General features: G+C 45.5%; 2 protein-coding genes across 14 annotated transcripts in view; one reads left to right on the top strand and one right to left on the bottom strand.

Moving 5' to 3' along the window:
- PER2 (period circadian regulator 2) overlaps window positions 1–5,449 on the top strand; it is a 51,464-nt gene extending 46,015 nt beyond the window's left edge. For all 13 annotated transcript variants that reach the window (XM_040612923.1, XM_040612927.1, XM_040612929.1 and 10 more), the window contains 3 exons: window positions 168–360; window positions 1,961–2,111; window positions 2,997–5,449. In XM_040612923.1, coding sequence (XP_040468857.1) covers window positions 168–360; window positions 1,961–2,111; window positions 2,997–3,146 — 494 coding nt within the window. In that variant the 3' untranslated portion in view covers window positions 3,147–5,449. The remainder of the gene's footprint in view (window positions 1–167; window positions 361–1,960; window positions 2,112–2,996) is intronic.
- Window positions 5,450–19,894: 14,445 nt separating this feature from the next.
- On the bottom strand, window positions 19,895–21,608 carry LOC121097037 (transcription cofactor HES-6-like). The gene is made up of 4 exons (XM_040613770.1): window positions 21,492–21,608; window positions 21,325–21,411; window positions 21,168–21,249; window positions 19,895–21,083 (listed from the first exon to the last, which is right to left on the bottom strand). The coding sequence occupies exons 1-4, from the start codon at window positions 21,570–21,572 to the stop codon at window positions 20,644–20,646; spliced, it is 690 nt and encodes a 229-aa protein (XP_040469704.1). The 5' UTR covers window positions 21,573–21,608; the 3' UTR covers window positions 19,895–20,643.
- Between the last annotated feature and the right edge of the window lie 1,418 nt (window positions 21,609–23,026).

Raw genomic sequence — 23,026 nt, 5'->3', positions numbered from 1 at the left:
TTAGTGCAGTTACTTAGGGTTAGAAGTTCCCTCTGATTAAAAAGCGAAATAAAATAGTGGTTGTATTTACACTTCCAGTTTTCTTTAATCATATTTACTTTCAAAAGCATTCAGATCATTTATGTATTTGACAATTTCTAATGAAACTTTGAATTTTCTTTTTAAAGGTAGTAGTGAAACTAGTCATACCAGCAAATACTTCGGGAGTATTGATTCCTCAGAAAATCATCATAAAACCAAAATGAAGGCAGAAATGGAAGAAAGTGAGCACTTCATTAAATATGTCCTTCAGGATCCTATATGGCTTTTGATGGCAAACACAGATGACACTGTTATGATGACTTACCAGATACCTTCACGGTAATTCCAATGTTGTAGTCCTTCATGAACTGCATTTATGTTGGGGGGAGCAGGGTGAACAGAAAGAAAAATATATTTGAATCTCTGTCTCAATAGAAGTAAATAGGTTTTAATGTTTAGCTTGGTGTCAAGAAGAGTTCTTGCTTTCTTTGTATCTTTTGTATATTACACAAGAAGCTTGCAAAAAGTGAAAATTTTTTCATTAAACTTACCTGTATTTTTAGATCAATTACCTGAGTTGAAATTAACTAGAAATCCTTGTAGCCTGATTAATAGATCCTGGCAAGTCTGCCTAGATCTCATGATGGTCTGTAGTGTGGAAAATCTGTACACCCTGGCAGTTGTCCTTGAGATGCCACGTTCAGTGGCACGCTGCTTTCTCTGCCTTGTGGCTTGGTGGTTTTTTTCCCCTGCGTTATTAACATGTTCATTCTTCTCCTAATTTCCTATCCAAATATAATAGGGAAGCAGAAGGTAAAAATCATAAGGCTTCTAATAGGAAAAACTTTATTAAAAAAAAAATTATTCTTTGCTTCAGTAGCAAAGACAGATAGGGGGAGAGGTGGTGACAAGTATGCATATTTTTTTGATCATCTTGTTTATATTTCTTGGGAGCAGTGAACGGTATTTTGAAAGGAATAGGAAGTTTCAGTGAAGATGCCTTTTGGAAGGGAAGGAAAACAAGCTTTCAAAATATGGAAGCACAGGAATGATGGGGAAAAAATAAAGAACATGTAAGAACTTCAGAACTTTTCCCTAGACTTAAAAATACCTTGGCATTTCTAGGTTTTTGAAGCCTTAATAGTTGACAGCTATAGATGGCAATTCCAGTAGACTGTAAGAGTAGCAAAGCCTGCCAAGGAGAAAATAATACAAAACAGGATATTGTGATAAGAAGAGTTAAGCTTACTGTCAGTGTGATGCCCAAGGAGAGAGGTGTAAAGCCAACCTGTCTTAGGTCTGTTGTAAGGAGCAGAAATAGTACTGGGTTTCTTGGAACATGCTTTTTATTGTCATCTTTTGTAGAGGTATACAGCTTGTAAATATTTTGTGTGGTGTGGGTGGGTTTTTTTAACTTTCTGAATCAAGGTGTGGCACCAAGGGGGGAAGAGAGCTTTGACTACTGAAATAGAGCAGTATTTTGTAAATCTCTCCCTCTCAGTCCTGAAATTTAATCCTTTCTTGATGACCTTCTTAAACATATCTTATTACTTCTGCTTTATTATCTCATACGTGCATCTAGTGTCCATTTTGGGTTGTCCTCCTAGTGAGAGGGAACTTGGAACTTGGTGCAGCAGCAGCAGAGGGAAACAAGTTCTTCATGGTTTCACCAGTGGTGCTGCCTGAATAGCTCTAAGGAAACTGTTTTCACTGATGGGATTTGAAAAGACAAGGAGCCAACAGATGTGTTAAAGCTGTCTGCAAATGCAGAAAGCTGCTGAAGTAACCACACTTAATTTTCTTCCAATATGATTTGTAAGCTTAACATTCCAGAACAAAAATAAGTCTTTAAAAATGTCAGTGTTTGACTGTGTAACCTTATATAGGCGTAAAGCCCAGAAACTGTTGAAGCTCAATTTCTAAATACATTTCATTTTAGAGATTTGGAAACAGTTTTAAAAGAAGATAAGCAGAAATTAAAGCAAATGCAGAAACTACAGCCAAAATTTACAGAAGAACAAAAAAGAGAGCTTATTGAAGTTCATCCATGGATACAGCAAGGTGGACTGCCAAAAACTGTTGCTAATTCCGTAAGTTTAAATGAGTTGGTTATTTTGCGTTGCTTAAGTTATTAGCTGCCTATGTTAGATTTTTCCACTCCTGTTTCTATGAAAGCTTGGTCAATTATGCAGAGAAAAAAATTAATTCAAGCTTCCATGCAGTGTTTTTTGGCTTGCTTTAATTTACCATAAGCCTTCTTTCCAATGGGAGTTTAAAGTAGTGATGAATACAACACAAGAAATTTCCTTCCTATTTCTAAATTTTTGTGTATGTTTGAAATCCTTTATCAACACAGCCAGAAATTTCACTACATAAAAATCTGTATTTTGTGCACAGAAATTTATGCCTGTTGCTTTCTAGGAAGTACAAAATTAATGGGAATATGCTGGTCCTTTTTTATATCAGACTTCTCACATAGGATCATCTCTTGCTTTAATTCTAGAAATAGATTAATGGCTAGAAAATAAAAAAAGAAAAGAGAAAACCAAACCAAAACAAAGCCTCCTGGCAGTTTTATTTGTTGTCTGGTTTACTTATTCACACACAAACACCTGATGGCATCAGTCTCTTCAGCACTGCAACTGACACGAGCATAGTACTGCAGGGTTAGTAATCAAATGGAGGAAAAGGTGATTGGAAGTGCATGTAAAATGTCAGCGCTGTAAATGCTCTCCGACAGAACTGCTTCCAGTAGAGTTCTCAAGTACTTGCATTGATTCACTACACGTTATAAAATGATTTTGTGGGGGAAAAGTTGGGGAGTGGAATATATCTGGTAGTTGCAGCATGGGTGTAAAGGCTCCCTTGGAATCGGGGATCATATGCAAGTGGGCTGTTGTTTGGAAAAGCTTTCTTGCCTTTTTTTTTTTCCTTTATGAGTGTGTCTTTTTTTTTTTTTTTTTCCTTCTTTTTAGGAATGTATTTTTTGTGAGGACAATATACAGAACAATTTTTATACATCGTATGATGAAGAAATCCATGAAATGGACCTTAATGAAATGATTGAAGACAGTGGGGAAAACAACTTGGTTTCCCTGAGTCAAGTCAGTGAAGAACAAGCATAGCCTTGGAGCCTGTTGTTTTCAAAGCTGCTTCAAAACTACAGTGATGATCCATAAAGGTTTTAATCTTGCGTCCAGCGAGATGAATCCGGTTCATAAAAACAAATGTGTGGTTTTTCTTGCTCTAGAAGAGTCACTTGTGAATGAATCTCTTCTTAAATGGTGGCAATCTCTTCCCAGTAAGGACATTGTTGAAGATGGTATAGCTTTTCTTTAAAAAAGACTCATATTTTGCACTTATATGCCTCAAGTATTTCTTTATAAACTATAGAAACTGTCATTGATGCCTACTGGTTTTTGTAGAGTGGGTTAATGAGTACTGAAAATCCCCCTACATACATACAGTTCTTCAATTCTCCTTTTGATAATGATTCAGCATTATAAATTGTTCTAGCAGTTTTGCTTAGTGGCTCTTTAGCATTGTTCTTAATATTTGAAGTGGTCCAGTGTAGTTGTAGAAATAACCTTCAAACAAATCAATTCACATTTTGCCCTTCTCATACCAGTTGATCTCATCCTCTTTGTTTCCTGTATAGTTTTGAATGTAAGAACCTTTTCTGTCCAAGAGAAATGTTGAACTAATTTTGAAAGATGGTCTTGGGTTAAAATACTTAATGTGAATGTGTACGTATAGATGAGTGCTGACAACTTTGTAGCCTTTTATTTAAATGGACGCTGCAATACTATGAACTGTTTATTACCTTGAAGCATCATTTCTGAGAATTTATACACAAGAAATGTTTATGCTTAAAGATTTTAAAAACTAAGACCACAGAGGATGACTGCATATGCTCCAGTGACTGTTAAACAAAGCTTGGTACAACTTTAACCTTTACTTCTGATTTGTTCTGTCAGGAGATTGGCCATCAGTTTTTCCTGTGTAGCTAAGCAAGCATCAAACTTGCATGTGGCAAGAGAAGGTTAGACATTTCTTGTCACTTGAAGATAGTTCTTATGAAAAAGTGATTTTGAGAATAGTGTTGACTTTCACTATATTTGAATTGCATAATCTAAAAAACTTAGCGTGGCTGGAATCCTTTGCTGTCAAGGATTTAATTTTAATGCCTCTGAGATTGTATTGACTTGAGTATGTGTACTTCATGTTCTTGTGCTGTTTATATGTGTTGGATGTGGGAAGAGAACACAAAAGAGCAACTTTTAATATATTGGTTAGTTAAAGGACATTTAGTTGCAGTAGTGCTAGATGTCAGCTGTAGGTCTTGGGGTGAAAAACATACGGAGAAATTCAAATAACTTTGATCTGTTTGTCTTGAAATATTTTTCATGGAAAGCATTTCCTTTTTTTATTGAGGTAAAATTTCTATTCACTGAAACTTAAGGTTATTTTCATTCTATAAAAATACTTCTCTTTGCATACAAAGAGGATGCAAAGTTAGATCGGACACCACCAAAAACATGCAGAAGTGGCTGGTATTTGCTTAGTGAAAGAAATAATTTGTGTAAAGCATTAGTTATTAATTGGACAGTGTCATGACGAAATTTCCATTGGAGACAGGTTCTGCAGATAGCAGAGTGTGTGAACTTGTGAAACACATAGAATCACAATGTAAAAAGTATCTTAAATGTAGTGTGAAGCACTACCCAGCAAGATCTGATTCCTGTCTTTAATAGCTTAGCAAAGTCAAACTTAAATATATGTAAATATAAACTGAATGAGAAATTTTAAAATGTTGGTGTTCAAGTATGATGTATTAAATGTTTTAATCATAAATGGAACAGCGCAGCTATACCAACATTAAACATATTCCGTTTCTACATGTAAACACAAATAGTTTTAATTGGACCAGGGTTTGGGAAAAGTAAAAGCTTTATATAAAAGGAGTGCATCACAATTATACAAATTATTTTCAGGGACTTCTCAACCACTTTGAACTTCTTTGCTTTAGCATGCTTTTTTTTTATTTGTTCTCATTTCTTTTTTTTTTTTTTTGATGACCATCTTGTAACCATAACTTAGTGAAAGGAAGAGAAAAGTATATTTAGAGCATTTTGTGGATGTGCTTACCTACAGACTTAATCTTGCATCCTTAAAGTGTTTGCATTTACAGGGTGGTATTAAAATATTTTCCTGTAACTTTAAATCTACATGCCTCCATTTATAGATAAGATTCTGAAGCTGTAATTTTTCCAAACTGTTGTAAAAGGATTTATTTGTGATGACACTTTGTCAACATGTCAACAATGTTTTCTGTACACTGTGCAATATATTTTGGTTTTGCCACTTGTGACTAATTTTTATGACTTTGCTTTTTAGAAAACTGGTAAATAAAACAGATATATTTTTAGTTGCCTTTTTGTTCCTTGAGGCTTCTACTCCATATAAGAAGCAAAAAATATATGCATTACTGGAAAACATGTGCAAATGTACTACCTGAAAGAGCATACGTAGCTGGTTTCTCTGTGTGTGTTGTTCAAAACCACCAGGAGATGTGTCGTCCTTTTTGTTTTGTTTATTGTCAGTTATGGATACCTTTTCTCCTGCAGCTCTCTGGTTTTATACTGGTAGATTAGAGGTAGAGAATTCCAGTTGTTGCCCTTGAATTTGCTTTGTATGATGATTATTACTCCTCTGTTGTGAAGTGTCGTGTCTTCTGAAGGTTGCTGAAACTCATCAAGCTAGTGTACTTTCTTGTTGGTGTTCTTGTTTCATACTCTGAGTGGAGAAAGCAGGGAGGCTTATTGCTGTTCTCTCACTTTGAGCAGAGATGTAGTTTAGTGGATATGGGATGCTACTACTTTGGACCACCCCTCCAGTTTAGGATACTCAAGTTATGAGACCCTTCTTTGGTCTTTTCCTCCATGACTCTGTTTTGAGAGGTTTGAGGTTTTTTTAAAACAGAACAAGCTGGTGTAAACCCTAGTTTTTGGTCATGGGGTGGGGTACCCAGGTATTTGTGAGCTGCAAAATTGAGGCGTTTCTGTACTGCAAAACAGTTCACCACACAGGTGAATTGCCTTCACACTGAGGGTAGAATTGTAGTGTTGTTCACGCTGTTGCAGAGAGATGCATTTTAAAGCATGGTTGTTCAACACATCATCCAAGCGCCTTTGAAGTCTTCCGAATGGACCCTAAATACATGAGCAGTTCTGTGTATGTGAAGTCTGAAAAACACTTTTTTCCTAACAGCACCGTGGTTCCTTGCTTAGCCAAACATGCAGGGGAGAGATGTTTTGATGAAGCAGTTTACAGAACTGCCAATCTGAGCATCATGCACATACACGTGCTACCTGTGCAGCTCAGCAGAGAAGATACTGCACTAGCATTTGGATGTAAGCTTTGGTAAGGAACTTGTAACGTTGGGAGAGCTGAAGTGCTGCTGATGCAATAAATTACCAGGTGATGTTTCACAGTTATTTCTGTTGCTGGTAATTTTTTTGTAATTGTAAATGTAATAAGAGCACGAGTTAAATGTGACTTCAGGTGTTCATGTTCTCCTCCTTGCTGATGTGCATGTCAGCACTCGGACAATGCTTGCTTTACACTGCAGAGCTGTTGGGTGTTGGCTTCGTCAGTTTCTCACAGCTCAGTAGCCCCTAGGTGTCACTGGTGTCCTGTGATTGTAGTTGCCAGGTTGGCCACCCTATTTTTACTCTTCATGTATTTGGGGGGTGTAGAATTTTGCTGTGACATTGTTTGATGTAAAGGGAAAGATCTGTAGCTTGAATTTCAAATAAGGTGATGAGAAAATTCACAGGGAAGAGTTGTTGGCCCAATGATAGTGAATGTAAATACAGACTTTTTGCTTGGAAAAGCATCAGATTTTAGTCCACTTAAGAGTTGTCATGAATTTGGAGGGGGAGGGGGAAAAAAGCTCTCCTTCCTGAAAACCAAGATCCTTTATTGTTCTTTCGTCTCTCCGACAAGGTTGGAAAGAACGTAACGCATTGACAAGCCTCTGACTCAAAGAACATGGTGAAATGAGTTGCGTGCGTCTGGCAAAGTGACAGACAGATGGCTTAAAAGGAGATTAATGTTTGTAGGAAGTTCCAGAAATTCCAGCGTTTACTTGTTCACAAGTGGCTAGGAACATGATTCAATCTACGAGGTAATGAACAACTTATCAGCTCTTTTTTTTTTTTTTTTTTTTTCCTTGAGGCTGTGGAAGAGGACAGTATTTTTAGGGGTGGTACGCAAGGCTGTAATAACTGTCAGTGTGCTTCGCTGGTGCGACTTAAAAATAAAATAACCCACAAAACCCCAACTTATTCTAGGCTTCCTAAGTGGAAAAAGAAGGTTAATTCTGGGTAGAAACTAACACAACTGAACTCTTAATCACGTGTATTTCTCTTGGAATCTGCTGAAAGATCTGAGGTGCATCAGGCTACTACGTGCAATAGGAGTGTGTGTGATGGGGCTTCATTGTAGTGTATTTCTGGCTCTGGATTATAGCTAGTAGTTGCAGACAAAAAGAAGCTGCTGTGGCAGCACATGGATACTGGTTAAACTTTAGTGGACAAACGGAAGCATGATAACACTTGCTGTTCACTAATAAAGAAAGTGGGTTTTAGCTGAGGCACTGGGTTTTGTGAGGCACTGGGAAAGAGCAGTTCAGGTGGCAGGCCCTTTGCTTCTGGTGTTGCTCACAGGACATGTGTTTACATCTTTTAAAAAAACCCAAACAAACAAACCAACCAGAAACCCCCCAACAAAACAACCAAAACCAACCAAAACCCCCACACACAACACCCCCACAACAACAACACAAACCAACCCCCCGAACAGCTGTTGTCAGCACTGGATTTACCCAGCTGAGCAGGTGCGTGGCATGGCTGTGATGCGTTTCCAGTGGTGGGTACAATGATTTCTGTGTAATACAGGGTGGGGAAATGCAGTAATGAGACAGTTCTTGAGCACCTGCCACGGCTGGGGGGTGGCTCAGTGGGGGAGCCCTCACACCATCAGCCTGAGGGCTGTGCTGCTTTGCTCTGAACTGGGTAAAAAGAGACAAATCTAAGGGTGGATCAAAGTTCCTGGGTATTCCAGGGTCTGTCAAGGTGTACTCTCTGTGGTCTGTGTATTAATACAGTAAGACAGAATATAGTGACTTTATTACCTTCTTTACACTGTTACAATGGTCTTAAAAGTAAATGGCTCGCGTTGCTGTTGCACTGTCAATTTCAAAATTTGTACTTCCATCCAAGAAAAATACTGGCTGTATTTTTGTTAAATTTATTTGGCCATTGCTTATCTAAAGTAAGGTCTGCTGCTTTCCCTTCTGTTGTCACCAGCTGACTCCCTTTGGAATCTCTTGTGGCCTTTTTGCCTAAGGGAAACAAAAGAAAACCAAACCTAGAAACCAGAAAACCCAGGAACCTGATCGTAAAAGTGCTGGATAAATTTAGGAAATGCATTTCTGTAGTTGGCTTTAATCTTTTAATTTTCTGAGCTGCAGGAAGCAGAAGAAGGTTTGAGTGCCCTGCCCTTCGCTCTGTTCCAGTTTAGATGAGCGGTAGGACTGGAGCGGCCGGCGCCCTGGTGAGACAGACTCCGTCCTTTCAACTTCGCAGGTAAGAGCCATGTCCGTGGTGTGGGTTGGACACCGGTATTTATACTAATAATTTAATGTGAACCATCTGTCTGTTCTGTGTACTGTGACTTGGGCTCCTGCTGACTGCGCCTCTCTGGCTTTGAAGTGCTTGCAGTTTTGTTGGGGGCATATACAGAATTCCTGCAGCGTATAAAGACTGAAGCTGATACTTAAATTGGCCTCAGCACTGTTCTTATGCTGGTGTTAATAAACTTCTTCCACCTCTCTTTAACTTTCGGTTTGAATTTTGAACACTGAGAAATCTGCCTTGCCGTATTTTGGAAAACTCTTTTTCTCGTGGTTTCTAAATTTAATTAGATTGCAGACCAGCTTCTTTGTGCGAAGCAATTAAGAGTGAAAACACCTGCAATGCAGAGGTACTATTGCTTCTAGAGTCCTATAATACATAGTTTGTTTCTGGAGCAATAGAGAATCCTAAGAAATAATGTCTTATTTTTATTTTGCAGTGACAGAACATGTGAATTTGTTATGCTAACTAGTATAGTTTAGTATTAGGTGGTATTTAAGTGAACTTTGTTGTGTTCTTTTTGTTGTGCAACGTAACAGCTGCTAGAATTATTTCTATTCTTGTTTGGGTGAAATGAGGTTTTGATTTACTAAAAAATAAAAAAAAAAATATAAATCTCCAGGAAATAATGGAGCTGAAGAAAAATATGTGTCTGCATCAGGGCATGGAAAACCCAAGAATGACCTGAAACTACTGTGGCTGTAAGGTGGTCTCTGGAGCGGTGTAAAGGACCAGCCCCAGCCTTGCAGCTGAGCTCTGCGAGCCTTCAGGCCCTCCTGCAGAGCCTGGCTTACCAGCCTGGGGCCAGCAGTAGCCTCTGAAGGATTGCAATTTGTGCCTTGAAACAAGCATATGGTGTGACACAATGCAGAAGGAAGGGACAATGTGAAGAAGGTGGCCACCGGGAGTTCTTCCCAATGTCTATACGCAGTTGTCTTTGCAAGCCCCTCCTGGTTTTGTGTTCTGAAGAGCTGCTGCCTGCCTGTGAATAGAGCAGACTTTGTCCCAGCTGCTGAGGGCAGGGAAGAGGGGAGGATGAGGAGGAGTGAGTGCCTTCTGTTGGGGTCTGATGCCTAGGAAGATGCATACCTCTTCGGAAACCCCACCTCCCTGCGGCAGCTGAAGGCTGGGAGGCTTTTGTTCGCTGTTAGTTGCTTTGAAGTTCTCTTTTGCCTCCCCTCCTTTCAGAGGCAAATCCAAATATAAATACATATATTTTACCATTTGTAAATTTGTAACAGCTGAAATCGCACGGCAGCAATAAAGGATTGCTGCATCGCGTAAGGAAATGGGAAATTCTTCCATTGCCTTTAGCTACATGTGTACAGAAAGATGGTTACCAAACAACTTCAAATGAAGGCTCCTAAAGCTGTGGATGTAGTCAGGAAGTGTATTTAATGTTCTTTTAATAATAACTATAATAATATGATAATAATTTAAATGAGATCAACTACAAAGACCTGATGACAAAAGCACACACAGCGTTGTGCTGTCAGTCCTGCCAGTCCACCAAAAATCCCTTCCCTGTCCGTGCTCTGCTGCTGTGGGGTGATGCTCAAGTCTTAACGAACAGAAGTTTCAAGGATTTCTGAGGAAAATCTGCTTGCTTGTTTGTTTATTTGTTTGGGTTTTTTAAATAAAGCTTTTCTGATAGTCTGCTAGCTAATAGATTAGCAAAATAAAGGTGCCGGTATCCTAATCTGAGCAAACAGCTTATAGCCTTGAATCGATTTCACAGCAGAATGATACAAATGGAACTAGGCTGTGTACTGTAAATGGTTTTACAGATTTCGCTTACTGACAGAATTAGTTTGACGAAGTGATATATGACTACCTTTGTCACCTAATTTAGCGTTCATAGGCCTGTGAAGTTTATGGCGTTAACTTTTACTCATTACGCTGCCAGCAGTGGCTTTACAGGTAGGGTCTTTTTGAATGTATTTGACAGGATCAAAGGGTCCAAATGCTCAGGAAGTTGTTGAGCAGCGAGGCTGCCCGTAGTGTCTCCGAGGGGACAAACCGAAGCCATGCAGGGGAAGGCTGGGGTATCTTGGCCACTGTAATGTAAATCCTCCCTGTGTCTGAATGAACCGTCAGTGCATTAGGTCCGGGAAGCGTAGTGCTGTGTTCAGATTTGTTTTACGAAAGGTCTCTAAATGGAGATGGTATTTATCACCTAGTCGATTTATACAGTCTTACTCAGCCTTCTCCAAAGAAGACTCTTCAAACATTCTGATATATAGAATTTGTTTCTCAATGGAGAGAGAAAAATCCCCGTTGTTCTGCAGGGCTCTCCTCACGTGGAGGGATGCGAACAGCCTTCCCCAGGCTTTGCAGGCTTTACCGACTGGCATAGTGACGGCAGGCTGACTGCCAGAACTTACTGCGAGTCAATTGCTGCAATTAAACGTACCCACAGCCTTCCAAGCGTTGTGTGTTGCCATACCTCTGAGCCTGTTAGATAAGGCTGGGGTTGAACGGCGACACCTGGGCTATATATAGAAGGTGACAGTTTGCTGCTCTGGAAACATTTGGGTGGTTGCGCTCTGGTTTGTGACTTTCGTGAAAGAATTGGAGGAAGAGGATACTAACGCGGTTCCAAAGGGCACTGCCTCTTCTTTGAAATCACGTAATGCTACCTTTTTAAAACTAGTGTTATCAATGGCAAAACACAATTTTATCTTTCTCTGGGCGAGATGTAGCAGTTCCCTCTCAGAGAGAGAATTTGAGAAAGAGACGAAGCCAAATGTCTCTTGAGCCATGTGGATATTTGGACCTTTAGAAACAGTTTAGTTGAACGGAGATGGGGAGTTGTTAAAATACAGAGACAAAAGGCAGGCACAGGGTTAAACCTGTGTGCCCCCAAGAGCTGTGACCATAGCAAATGAGAAAGTTGTCAAAACGGGGAAGGTTGGAATTGCCCTGTCTAGACAAAAAGGAGGAGAATTTTTTTATTTTTTTTTTTTCAGGAGAAGGAGAGAGAAAGTGATGTTTAGAGCTTTTGGTAAAAGAAGCTCCAGCTTGCAGAACCCAACCCCACGAAGGGCTGTGTCCACCCGGGTTCTCTGCTAAGGTACATTCCCAATTTGTCAGAATCTCAATACAGATCTGGGCTCTAAGGTAATGTTTATAAACTGAGCTAAATCAACATGATGTGTCTGGACACTTCAGGTGTCTTTGAAAACCAAACCCCAAATAAGTAATTGGGCCACTCGGATCCATGTATGGCTTTAATCAGAGCAACGTGTAAGATAATTTTGTCTAAACAGTTTCTGAGTGTTGAATGTTCTCTAAAACCAAAACCAGTAAGTACAAAACATGTAAAAAATTACACTCTTTTTGTTTCAGGGGAAGCGCAGGGGAAGTGGAAGCCCTTCCGCTTTTGAAGGTGTGCGGTTTTTATTTCTCGCTGCTCAGATGCCATGGTTACAAGCACTACGGAAAACAGGCTGCTGATACCAGGTGGGCTCCCTTGCTATTCTCCAGCAGTCAGGATTTTTTTTTCTGCCCATTAGTGGGTTTCTAACAGCAAATGGAGCGAGGCTGGACACTGGTGCATTTCAGCAATGGAAAGGGCCAGATGTCAAAAACTTCTGATTCGGGCCAGAGCGCCAAACCCTCCCCATTGCCCTGTTGGATTCTGCTACATTTCTAAGGGATGTGTCTTGTGAGCAACAGTTTTGTTTGGTTTTCTCCCCAATGAGAAATGAAGGAAAGGTGAAGGCAACACACTTAGCTGGAGGCTTGCCCACAAACTGATGGCTTTTCCCAGAAGTGGTGAAATGAACTGGGATCCACAGCTGAATTCCTTACTTCTTGCTTGGCCGGGACCTGTTTGTTACAGGTGATTAATGTGTTGAATGACTGTGTTCTGGCGCTGGCTGTATATGCTGGACTGTAAAAGTAACTAACAGAAGGATCGCCAGACTAAAGAGGCCACCTGTGTGCATAGACAAGATGTAAAAGTACTCGGTGTAGCATCTAATGTATTCAAGGGAAGGGGGGTAATGCTTGAGAATTCCCTTGGTATCACCAGCGCTGCAGGGATCCATTTTCCCAAAGCAGGCAGGCAATATGCTGCAAGCACACTATTTGGGAGCAAAAAGGGAAGAATAAAAAATGCACAACCAAACCAAACAACGCTTGAATGCACGGAGCATTTTTTCATTCCTGATCTACTGATTTTACACCACACTGATTATGTTTGCTTGCATATTTAATTTCCCATCTGGCCTGTGTCACTTACATCTATTTTATATGCACGTGTGTGGCAGAGTCGGAGTGGTCAGTGCACGGATGGCCCGGGAGAACTTGTCTCTGAAGTGTTCAGGGTTGGATGGGACTTCCAAAACCTGTTTGGATGACCAAACACAGCAAGAAGATGGAGTGTATGCATCTGTCATGCCCCCTAGATACGACAACACTTGCTATTTATGCAAAGGCTAAAGGTTTTTTGCCCAATACCTGAGTCTTACAATATTATAGTCGTAGGAGACTTCAGAACATAACTTTTTAGGAGGTTTTTTTCAGCTGAATTGGCTAGTTAGGCAATAAAAGCCCTACCTTGAGAAAGAGGTGAGCAATTTTTCATTTATTGGTTCTGGAGTTAAATCCAAACCGCATGAATAGAGAATAGAGGGGAGGAGTGTCCGGCAGCAGACTCCATCCTAGGAAATGGAGAAGCCTTTGCTTGCTTTGAGTGTATTTACTTGAATTTCATGCATAAGACAAATTAAAGCACAAGAAGTCATTGACTATATTCAACAGCAGTCACTGCTGCGACTGGCAGGAAGAACCTTTATTTCAGGGACAACCTGACAGTTTTTAGAGATGAAGGAAACGCTCTGGCCTTGCAGGTTCCATCTCCCTCTTCGTCTAAATAGAGTGTCCTTCACTGTAGCCCCCTTCCCTTGTTCCTCTGGCAAATAAGAAAGCTTTCTCATCAGCACCTTCGCAGGGTTTCTCCCCTTGTAGCTGTGCTATAAAATCATCGATTGTAACAGCTGTAAATTGGTGTGTAACTGTATAAACCCACAAAAGACACAGGTTGGCAAATTCTCTTTTTATTTCCTCTTTCCCCCTCAAAAAGCCCTGAGATAATACTTCTCCCTTCTTTGTGAAGCCTTGCTAGAACTGTACAAGAGCAAAATGTCATTGGTGGTTGCAGCAACTGGCATATCAGTATAATATTTTTGCTGCATCTTTTAAACTTCAAAAGAATTAAATAAATCCCAAGGTGTTAAGGCAAGCAGATAGATATTACTACTTGTCCTCTTTGGAAGTGCAGCTAATAGACCTTCTAGCAAAAAGCCAAGAGGTAAGAATCTGGCTGGTGTTCTTTGGTTTGGGTTTGTTCTGTTTTGTTTTTATAAAAGGGGTTCAGGGAGTAGATTATAATTTCACAAACAGAGGAGTGGTGCTTCTGGGAAGGAACCGGGGTGGGAACAGACTCCTGAGTAAGCACAGAGCATCAGGATCTTGGGATTTTGCATTGTATTTTGAAGAATCCCCTTGTCACTGGAGTTTTCTAGCCTTGCAGTGACACTCTGGTTCGGTGTTGGCTGGAAGGATGTGAATCATTTTTCCTGCTTCCTGCAGCAGCTGAAAGCACGGTCTGTCCGGGTGTTCCTGAGTCACCCCAGCTGGTGTGCTCCGTGGCAGCCTGCGTGGCCACCACTACACAGTGAGGTGCTGCTGGTAGCACACGCAGCAGAGGGGTAGCTGTACGGACCTGTGGGTTGGCGTGGTTGTCCCTCCTGTGCATGGGACAGTGCTGCCCTGGGCAGCTGCTCCTGTGCACCCCCCTATGATGTGGGGAGTAGATGTGCCTGTTGGGTCTTAACCCTCTTTTGAAGACCAAGCACATTCAGGAGCTTTGCAAATTATGTGCCACTTCATATGAAGTTTCCCAGGAACTAGAGGATGTCCTGGGTGCTCGGTACAGGCACCCCAAAGCTCCTGAGGAGCATGTCATTGCTCACTTGTAGGCTGCGGTTGTGGAATTCACTGAGAACCTGGGTCAACTTATTAAGAAACTGCTGGTTGAATGGAGGGGTAACAAGGCTTGCAGCTGCTGTGAGAGCAGCAACTACTCGGTGGAGATTTACTCCAGAATCCCAGATTTTGGTAAGAAGCTGTGCACTCCCTCTGCCTGGACGAGGGGGGTCACAGTTGTTTTCTGCCCGGTTTGTCTGCCTCTGAAGGACAGAAGGAACCTGGACGAGGCTCAGGTGTGTGTAACGCAGTCATAGACTCCTGGTACTCTGCAGGCATCTCTTGAGGGTCCGTTGGGTGGGAAAGGAACCTGCGTATGTTGTTTTGGAAAGGGGCGATGTGTAGGTAGGTACCACCCGTGTTAGGGGTCAGCTGTGAGTAATGAAGACACCCTTGCTTTATGAAAGCTGGTCACAAACACCAAATAGCATCTGCAGGCCCAAAGGAGGTGAATTTGCTAGAAACTGGTGTGATTCAGACCTTGGTGAGGCATGTGGGTGCTGTGAAGAACCTCTGCCAGTTGGTGGAAAAGCTTGATGGGGCTGGTGGTAGAGCTGATGTGTGTCTTCTGGGCTTTCCCCCCCTTCTCAGCCTGTGGAACACCAACTGCAAGGGCTGTTGCATGGTGACAGTAGAAGGTGTTTTATAGTGACTGCTTGGCACGGGTTGGTTCTGGTGAGCTCGGTTTAGGGTGAGGAGAATGAAATTCCGAAGCTATACTGGTGTGCCCGAGTCACGGACGGTGCAAAGCCCAACACACAGCGAGGCTTCCACAGTGGGGGCCACTGGCAGCTGAACCCCGTTTGGAAACCCACCTCTGGGTGGGTGTTCGGGCTCTGCCTGGTCCTCGGGAGTTTCCTCTCAACAGGCACATCATTTTGAAGGATACTTGCCTCTTGGGTGATTTTTCCATGAGGCTGCTCTACTTTGTACTTAGATGGCCCAGGAAAGCAGAGTTCAGCTGAGGGTGAACAAACCTGGGCAATTCCTGAAGCCGTCTGCAAACACGTGCTTGAAGATACCTTAGCTCTGCACTTCCTCAGGGGCAAAGAAAACTACTCGCTGTGCTTTCAACCTATATTGTAGCCTGAGATCAATGTAAAAACCAAAAAACCACAAATTGAGGTAATTTTAGACTTAAGAACTAAGGCCAGAAGGGATCATCTAATGTAATTGCCCTATGTTGTTGTTTTACTAAGGAGTTTTTGTTTGCAACCAAAGCAACTTGTATTTGCTCCTAGAAGGATGTTCTTCTGTCTCACTTGACCTGATGACACTAAGAGAAGGGAAATTTCATGGCTTCTTCCAGTGTCTGAGTTAAACCTTTTCCCTTCTCATCTCAAACAGCTTGGACCCACTACCTAGCTCTTGGCATTCCAGGCTCTACATTGTGGAATTAAAAGACTTTTTGAACCCATGGCTTCCTCAGCTGGTAAGTGAACAATATAACATACGTATATGCAGTATAACTAATCATATCACCCTCAATCACCATGTAAGCTTTAAGTCTCTTGCTGTAAGGTGTATTTTCATGTTTGAATATTTTCTGTGCAGGCTTTGATTTTAATATTTTTTTAACCTTCTTTAAGTGCAGTGCAATGAATTGCACTTGCTGAGAACAATAATGAAATGCTGTTGTTGTTTGGGGAGCTAAAAATCCCATGGAAGGAGGGAGACTATTTTTTTTTCCCCTCTTTAGCTTAGCTCATGCAGAAGCGGAGAGGCTTGGAGTGCATAGTTTAGTGACATCCATTTAGGTAACTGTGGCCTCAGGAAATCTCTATCAGAAGGAGTGTAAATGCAACTTGGAACCAGGCATCTCATGCAAGAAAGTTCATTGTCTTATTCAAGACTTCCGAAGTACGTCTTGGGAAGCAGAGGTAGGATAGGCTTCTGTTAAGACAGCTGGATGAGTGGGTTGTTTGGATCCTTGGGTTTTCCATGACCTGGTTCAAACCATTGTGCTCACCTGTGGAGCAAGAAGCTGGCGATGTCAAGACGGGACGGCCCCTTGGGGATGTTATCTGTGGAGAGTTTACCTGATAATACTGGGGGGCCAGGATTAACCAACACTCATCCCACCACGCCTCTTTGAGAAAGACATTCTTTTTTATGCCTTTTTTCAATAACATACTGCTACTGATGGCGTCTCCAAGGGTAAGAACTGTAAGCTGTCTGTCACAGGCAGGAATGAACTGCCTGCTTAGCAGAAATTTCCCCCATTATGCCCGGATTCCCTAACCCTACTGCTCAGGGCTGGGCTGAATTATGAATAACATTATTCTGGTTTATTTTTTAATTGGAATAGAGACTGAAACATGTGTTTATTTGGAGATGAAGACTCTCTAGAGACCTACGTGATACTTGGTGGTGGGAGACAAAGGAAGATGTAAGTTGATTTGGGCAGTTGGAAAGCTTGATTTTTGCCTCCTGGCCAGAGGGCTCCAACAAAAGCCCTGGTGGTGTTGCCAGGAGGTCAGGAGAAGGTTTGAACCGTAAGTCCTCCCAGCTGACCTGGTCTAACAAGGAGCAGTTTTTCCCTGCAACAGGTGTGAATGACTGACATGCGAAGAGAAGGGAAAACGAGCCCTTCTTTCTGTTCTTCCACTGCATATCAAACGGGAGTCCTCCTGTTAGTGCACTGCCCCTGTCTCCTTTTACAAGGCGGTGCACTGTCAGATCAGATAGTCTGTTTGTATTACTTTGGAATGGAAAAGAATAAAGGCAGTTTTTATAAAGAAGAACTTGAAAAGGCTTCGCTGGTTTTTCATCAGAGCTGCTGGAAACCACCTTTTCCTCCCACTGCCCCTTCCCCAGTCCCGCCCCTGAAATGCTCACCTCTTCCTGCCTTTGTCAGGGAAGTGTCAGATTTGACACCTTTGCAGTAAGGTACAGAAATGCAAATGGAGAAATCCAGCAACACCTAATCAGAGGATGTAAACTTTCTGTGAACCTAATTTGTGGATTTAAAAAAAAATATATAAATATTGCTAGCACATTTCTAAAATGCTTTTGATGCTTAAAAAAATTTCCTAATAGTACTGCTTTGACCTGACTTTTTCTTTTCAGCTAATAAAGGGCGGAGAAAGTGCACAGGGGAAGGGGGCTATTAGCCCTCTGCTGTGGCTCTTCCTAGCCATCCTGGCTTTGGGAGAGCTGCTGGCTCTGGCCAGCAAGCTCACAGCCCCTCTGCCCATTTCTTTCTGCAGCGGTGTGGATGTGATGAGCCCGGGTCTCCAGCTGTTGTGGCAGATGTGCAGGGAGCTGTGTGGGTTACCCCAGGTGTGGGAAGTGCAGCAGCACTAGCAGTGATATACATAGGAGAGGGAGCAGCAGATAAATGGGGAAGGCCAGCTTCAGCTCGGATTCTCCAGGGTCGATACAGGAGGAGTTAAGCAAAACGGTGGTGATGCTGCTTTAGCAGAGCTGACTCTGCTGCTGCCCCCGTATACACTGCTGAGCCAAAGCTGCCACTTTTATGTTGACTCTTGGCTGTGTTTCTGTCACCAAAGTGTCAGGATTTGCACTCGCTTTCACAGGAGCGTTATAGAAGAGCCCTAACCTGGGGGTCTTTCATCTCGTAGAAATGAAGCCAAGGCAAGCCACCTCCGGTGTTCCCGCAGCTGTGGAGGGGCGGGAGTGGCTGCACCAGCTCAGGATCAGGCCTGGCTGTCACACACAGCCAGCTCAGGCAAGTGTCCGCAGCGTTAAGGCTGCTGTGTGTGTGTGCTGCTGCTGCGAGCCTGGGCTGTGTTACTGTGTCAAGGAAGGAGGCTGTGGCTTCACCCCCTCTGCAGTGCCTTACAGCAAGGAATGTTTTCTAGATGTTAAAAGCAAGGGGCTCAGTCTTAGTGGTGTGGTAAAAGCAAGGGGTTCTGTCTTAGTGTAGCAGGGAAACATACTGCAACATGTATGTAATGTGTGAACTTCCCCTGGTGATTGTGGCAAGGTAATGAGAGAAGTGCAGAGCTGAGTATTGAACGTGTGATACCTAAGGGAAGTAGCTTTATAAAAATAAACCCAGCCCTAAGCTGGGGAGAGAGAGGTGCAGGGTCAGTCTAAGAGGTCATCTTGTCTGTAGGGTGTTACTTTTAGTGCAAGTGGCTCAGGCTCCTTTTTCATTTACACTTCAAAATGCTAACCTCCCTCCCTAAAGCAGAGAGGTCACTAGAGGAGCTCTCACCTCCCTCTGCTCAGCTGGTTTTTTTGCCCTTCTCCCCCCAGTTCAAAGGGAATTTAGCACAAAAGGGAACAAGAAGGCCCCAAAAAAACTGATGGCCATCTGAATAAGAAAACCCACCTCAGGTAACTTAAAGAAAATTACAAAGGAGAGGTCTTACCGGTATCTTAAGTTTCCATTTTTATTATTCCATAGGGTTTGTTAACAAAAGAAAGTTACATGTCTAGTCCCTTGGTAGTTAGGTTGTTTCCTTTCTTGCTTGTTCTGTGTTTGGGAACTTCCACATATTAAGCAACTTTACAATCCTTTTTGTTTTAACTCTGTACAATGACAGCTCTCTGAAAGGTATTATCACAGCATAAGTAACCTGGCATCTCCCAAAGGTAGTAACAGGGGAGGTGTCAAACCTCACGTACAAGAATGCTGGGTGTCCCTCCCCAGCCTCCTGGAAACTTTTTTTTTTAATTTCAAAGAATACTTTCCAAATCCATTGCACGCTCTTCAACTCTGCATTCAAGAGAAAAAAAAAAAAACAAAACACCAAACAAAAACAACCCCAACTGCAAACAACCAAAACAAAAGAAAACCACCGAACCCAAGAAGCCTGTGAAGTCATGCCCCAGGACAGGGTTTGCCTAGCACTTCTGAAGTTAGAACTGCAGCTGGGTATGAGCAACACCTTCAGACGGCACATCCAGTAGTGTAGGGTTGAGGCTGGCAGCCAGAGAAAGCCAGCCCAGCGCTCTGTGGCCCGAGATCAACCTCACACCAGTGTGACCTTGCTCCCTGCAACCACTTAAGTGTCCTCCAGTATTAAACAAAAGAAACATTTGAATTCCAATAGCCGAGCTAACAATGCTTAGTACAAGAATTAAGTGCTTAATTACCAGCATTGTTTCCACAACCTATACATATTTTTGTTAATTAAGTTAACAGGGAACCATATTCTTCATTTTTTAAAAACCGGTCACAAGCTCATCATGCTCAGCAACACATGCCATCAGTTGTGAATTCAGTATTTTTTATTAAAGATTAAAAATAAAAAGCATTTGACACCCTAATATACACAAAGTCACAATAAACTCAAATGTGCTAAAAGCAAAATGTGCATGAAGACAGTCATTTCTAAAAGGCACCCTGCCACCAACATCTTTTAAATGTTCTCCTAATTCCACCAGGTTTCTAGTTTTTTCTTCCTTCACTGAAGGCGAGACTCTAGAGTGCTACGGAGCTCGGATGCTAACCACGCCAACCCCTTTCAGGGATCTTTTTGCTATCACTAGAATACCAAAAACAGACTTCACTCGAGCTTCTCACGGAGTTAACCCTCACGGTTTCAAAACGCACCAGGGCTTTTTCTTAAAAAGGAAAAGGTAGGGCTAGTCGCACCATTTATAAGGGCCAAGAGAAAGAGACAGGGTTACAAAATAACTGCTGTGTCCCCACCGAATAGCTTTGCTAATAAAAACCCAACTCCCTCCTCCCCCCCGTCCCCTCCCAACCTCTCATAAAAACAGCCCCTAAAGTTACAAAATGCCACACACGCACACAGAGGGATGCAATGTTACCGCGCTCAGCTATTAGCCTGTCAGGGCGTGACAGTGTGCGGGTACCAGGGATGCCGTGCCACGGATGCAGCAGTCCCGCAGCCACACGTGCAGTCCCGCAGCAGGCGATGCCTGCAGCGCTCAGGGGGGTCCCAGCTGTCCCCACTAGGTAGGTCTGCGTCGACTCCCGCCTGCTCCACCGTTACCAGGGTCTCCACATGGATTTGGGGAAGCTAGGCGATGGCAGGCCACGCGTCCGCGAAGCGTCCAGCCCATCGGCGGCCGTCTGGCCCGGCTCGGCCTCCGCCTCATCCGAGTCGGAGCAGGTGTCCTCGCTGGGGCAGGGTGAGGGGGCAGCGGGGGGCAGCGCCAGCCCCAGCCCCGGGGGGGGCCGCACCGCCAGGGGCAGCGCCTCGCCGCCGGGCCAGGGCCCCAGGGCAGCATCCGCCACAACGTCCGCGATGGAGTCCGGGCAGCCGCCCTCGTTGAGGGGCATGGACTCCAGCAGGTGGTTCAGCAGCTCGGCGGCCGTGGTGGCGTCGATGCCGGGGCAGCTGGAGACGAAGGTGTGCACCTCGTGCATGCACTGGATGTAGCCGGCGGCGAAGCGCTCGCTGGCCTCGCGGTGCAGCCGCCCGCCCTCTGCGCCGCGGGAGACAGAGAGGGGCGCGGGGTGAGGCGCGGCCGGGCCCCGCCGGCCCCTACCGCCGCCCCGCCGGCACTCACCGAGCGAGCGGCGCTCCAGCACGGCCTGCACCCGCCGCACCGTCAGCTCCAGCACCTCCGCGTTCTCCAGCTTCGCCTGAAACTGACCGGGGCGCCGCGGGCCGTCAGCGCGGCCCCGGGCCCCGCCGCCCGGCCGGTCCCCGCCCCGCCGCCTCACCTCGCTGTCGGCCAGCAGCAGCCGCAGCTCCTGCAGGCTCTCGTTGATCCGCGCCCGGCGCTTCTTCTCCACCAGCGGCTTCCTCGTCTGCGGGGGGGGACAACACCGCCCGTCAGCCCGCCGCCCGCCCGCCCGGCCCCGCCCGCCGCAGCGCCCCCACCGCTCACCCGCCGGTCGGCCCTGGCCTCCGCGCAGTCCTCGTCGCCCCGCGGCGGGCGGCCCTTCCCGGGCCGGAAGGAGGGCGCCATGGCGCGGCCCGCCCGCCCCGCCGCCCTCCGCTCCCCCCAGCGGCTCCGCTCCGCTCTCCGCCCCGCGCCGCCCTACTTATACCCTCTCATTTGCATGTCAATGAGCCCATTGGCCGCGACGCGCGGGCAGCCGCCGGAGCGTTGGCCGAACGGGCCAATGGAGAGCGGCCGCTTTGTCTGCGCCGGGGTGGGGCGGGGCGGGGGGAGCGCGCGCCGCCAGACTTCGGTTGCCGTCGGCCGCCGCGCTGCCCCCGGCATTGTTGGCCCGGCCCGGCGCGGGCTCCCCGTGGGCTGGGCAGCAGCGCGGGGGGGGGGGGCGCCCGGGGAGCGGCGGCGGGGGGCGTCGGTCACCGGCAGCGGGTGCCCCGGCAGCGGCGGGTGCACAGCCTTGGGAACGAGGAGGGTGCTGGGTCGTGGGGGCTGGTGGGCCCGGGCCCCGTGCCAGCGGGCTGGGGGGGGGCGGCTGGGCTGCCCGTCCCATCCCCTTCCCCCGCCGGGGGGGCCGCCGGACCCGGGGCGCACCGCCGCCCTCCGCCTGGCGCTGCTGCCGGGCCGGGCCGCGCTGTGCGGTAACCCGATGCCGCCGGCAGTTGGCAGCTGCGCTCCCCCGGCAGGCCGAGGCGCATAAAGGCGCCGGGGCTCGTCTCCGAGGAGAGCGACAGGTGTTCGCTCCCGCTCCCTTTGTTCCTCCTTTTATTCTCCCCCCTCACGCATGTCGCGGTTTTACCGCCCCAGGAGACGGGAGCCGCGGCCCGAGGGGGCCTGGGGGGCCGGGCCCCCGCCTCCGCGCTCCCCCTTATGCCACCTAACCGGGGAAAACCCTCTGGTTCGGGGGGTGCTGGGCCCCGGGGACCCCCGCCTCTGTGGCTTTGTACTGCTGGCTTACGCCGGTGTTGGGCCCGGTGGCCCAGCAGGTAGTGGCCTGGTGGTCCAGTGGCCAGCAGCCCGGTAGCCCGGTGGCCATGCGCTCCAGGAAAGGCCGCGGTAGCTCTCCATTGGTCCCGCCGTTCCTTAACGCCGCTCTTCATCTCCAGCGCGCCTGTGCCAGCAGCCGTGCCAGCCACATGCTGATCCGTGGCTGGTGGAAGAGCAAACTGGGATGGAGATGTTCTGTGGGGTCCACAGCCAGCATGGGGGGCACCCAGCTGCGGGCCCAAGCCCAGGTCACCCTGCTCTGCTTATCACAGCAGACCGGACATTTCCCAAAAGGTGCCCCCCTTAGGTTTCATCCTTTTATTTGAAAGCAGCGATGCTTGGGTCAGGCAGTTTGCTCTGCGGGTGACGTGCCAGGCCGGAGCAGAGCGGCATGTACCTGGGGCTGGGTGATGGTCCTGCTGCTCCTGATGGTGCCGGCACCCCACGCATCACGACCTGGAAACTGGCTCATCCTTCTCATTGATGCCATTAACGCAGAGTAAGCAGAAATGCTATTTAGGCCAGGCCAGGCAGGTAAC

Source organism: Falco naumanni, chromosome 13 (genome assembly GCF_017639655.2).
Source record: "Falco naumanni isolate bFalNau1 chromosome 13, bFalNau1.pat, whole genome shotgun sequence".
Lineage (NCBI taxonomy): Eukaryota > Metazoa > Chordata > Aves > Falconiformes > Falconidae > Falco > Falco naumanni.
Note: the sequence above shows the minus strand (reverse complement) of the source record. Positions and strands in the feature narration are given on the sequence as shown.

Excerpts from the sequence above, each read along its gene's own strand:
- LOC121097037 (XM_040613770.1), bottom strand. The coding sequence starts at position 21,572 with ATGGCGCCCTCCTTCCGGCCCGGGAAGGGCCGCCCGCCGCGGGGCGAC. Across the intron at positions 21,412-21,491 it reads AGGCCAGGGCCGACCGGCGG|ACGAGGAAGCCGCTGGTGGA; the intron begins GTGAGCGGTGGG and ends CCCCCCCCGCAG. Across the intron at positions 21,084-21,167 it reads GCTGGAGCGCCGCTCGCTCG|AGGGCGGGCGGCTGCACCGC; the intron begins GTGAGTGCCGGC and ends CCCGCGGCGCAG.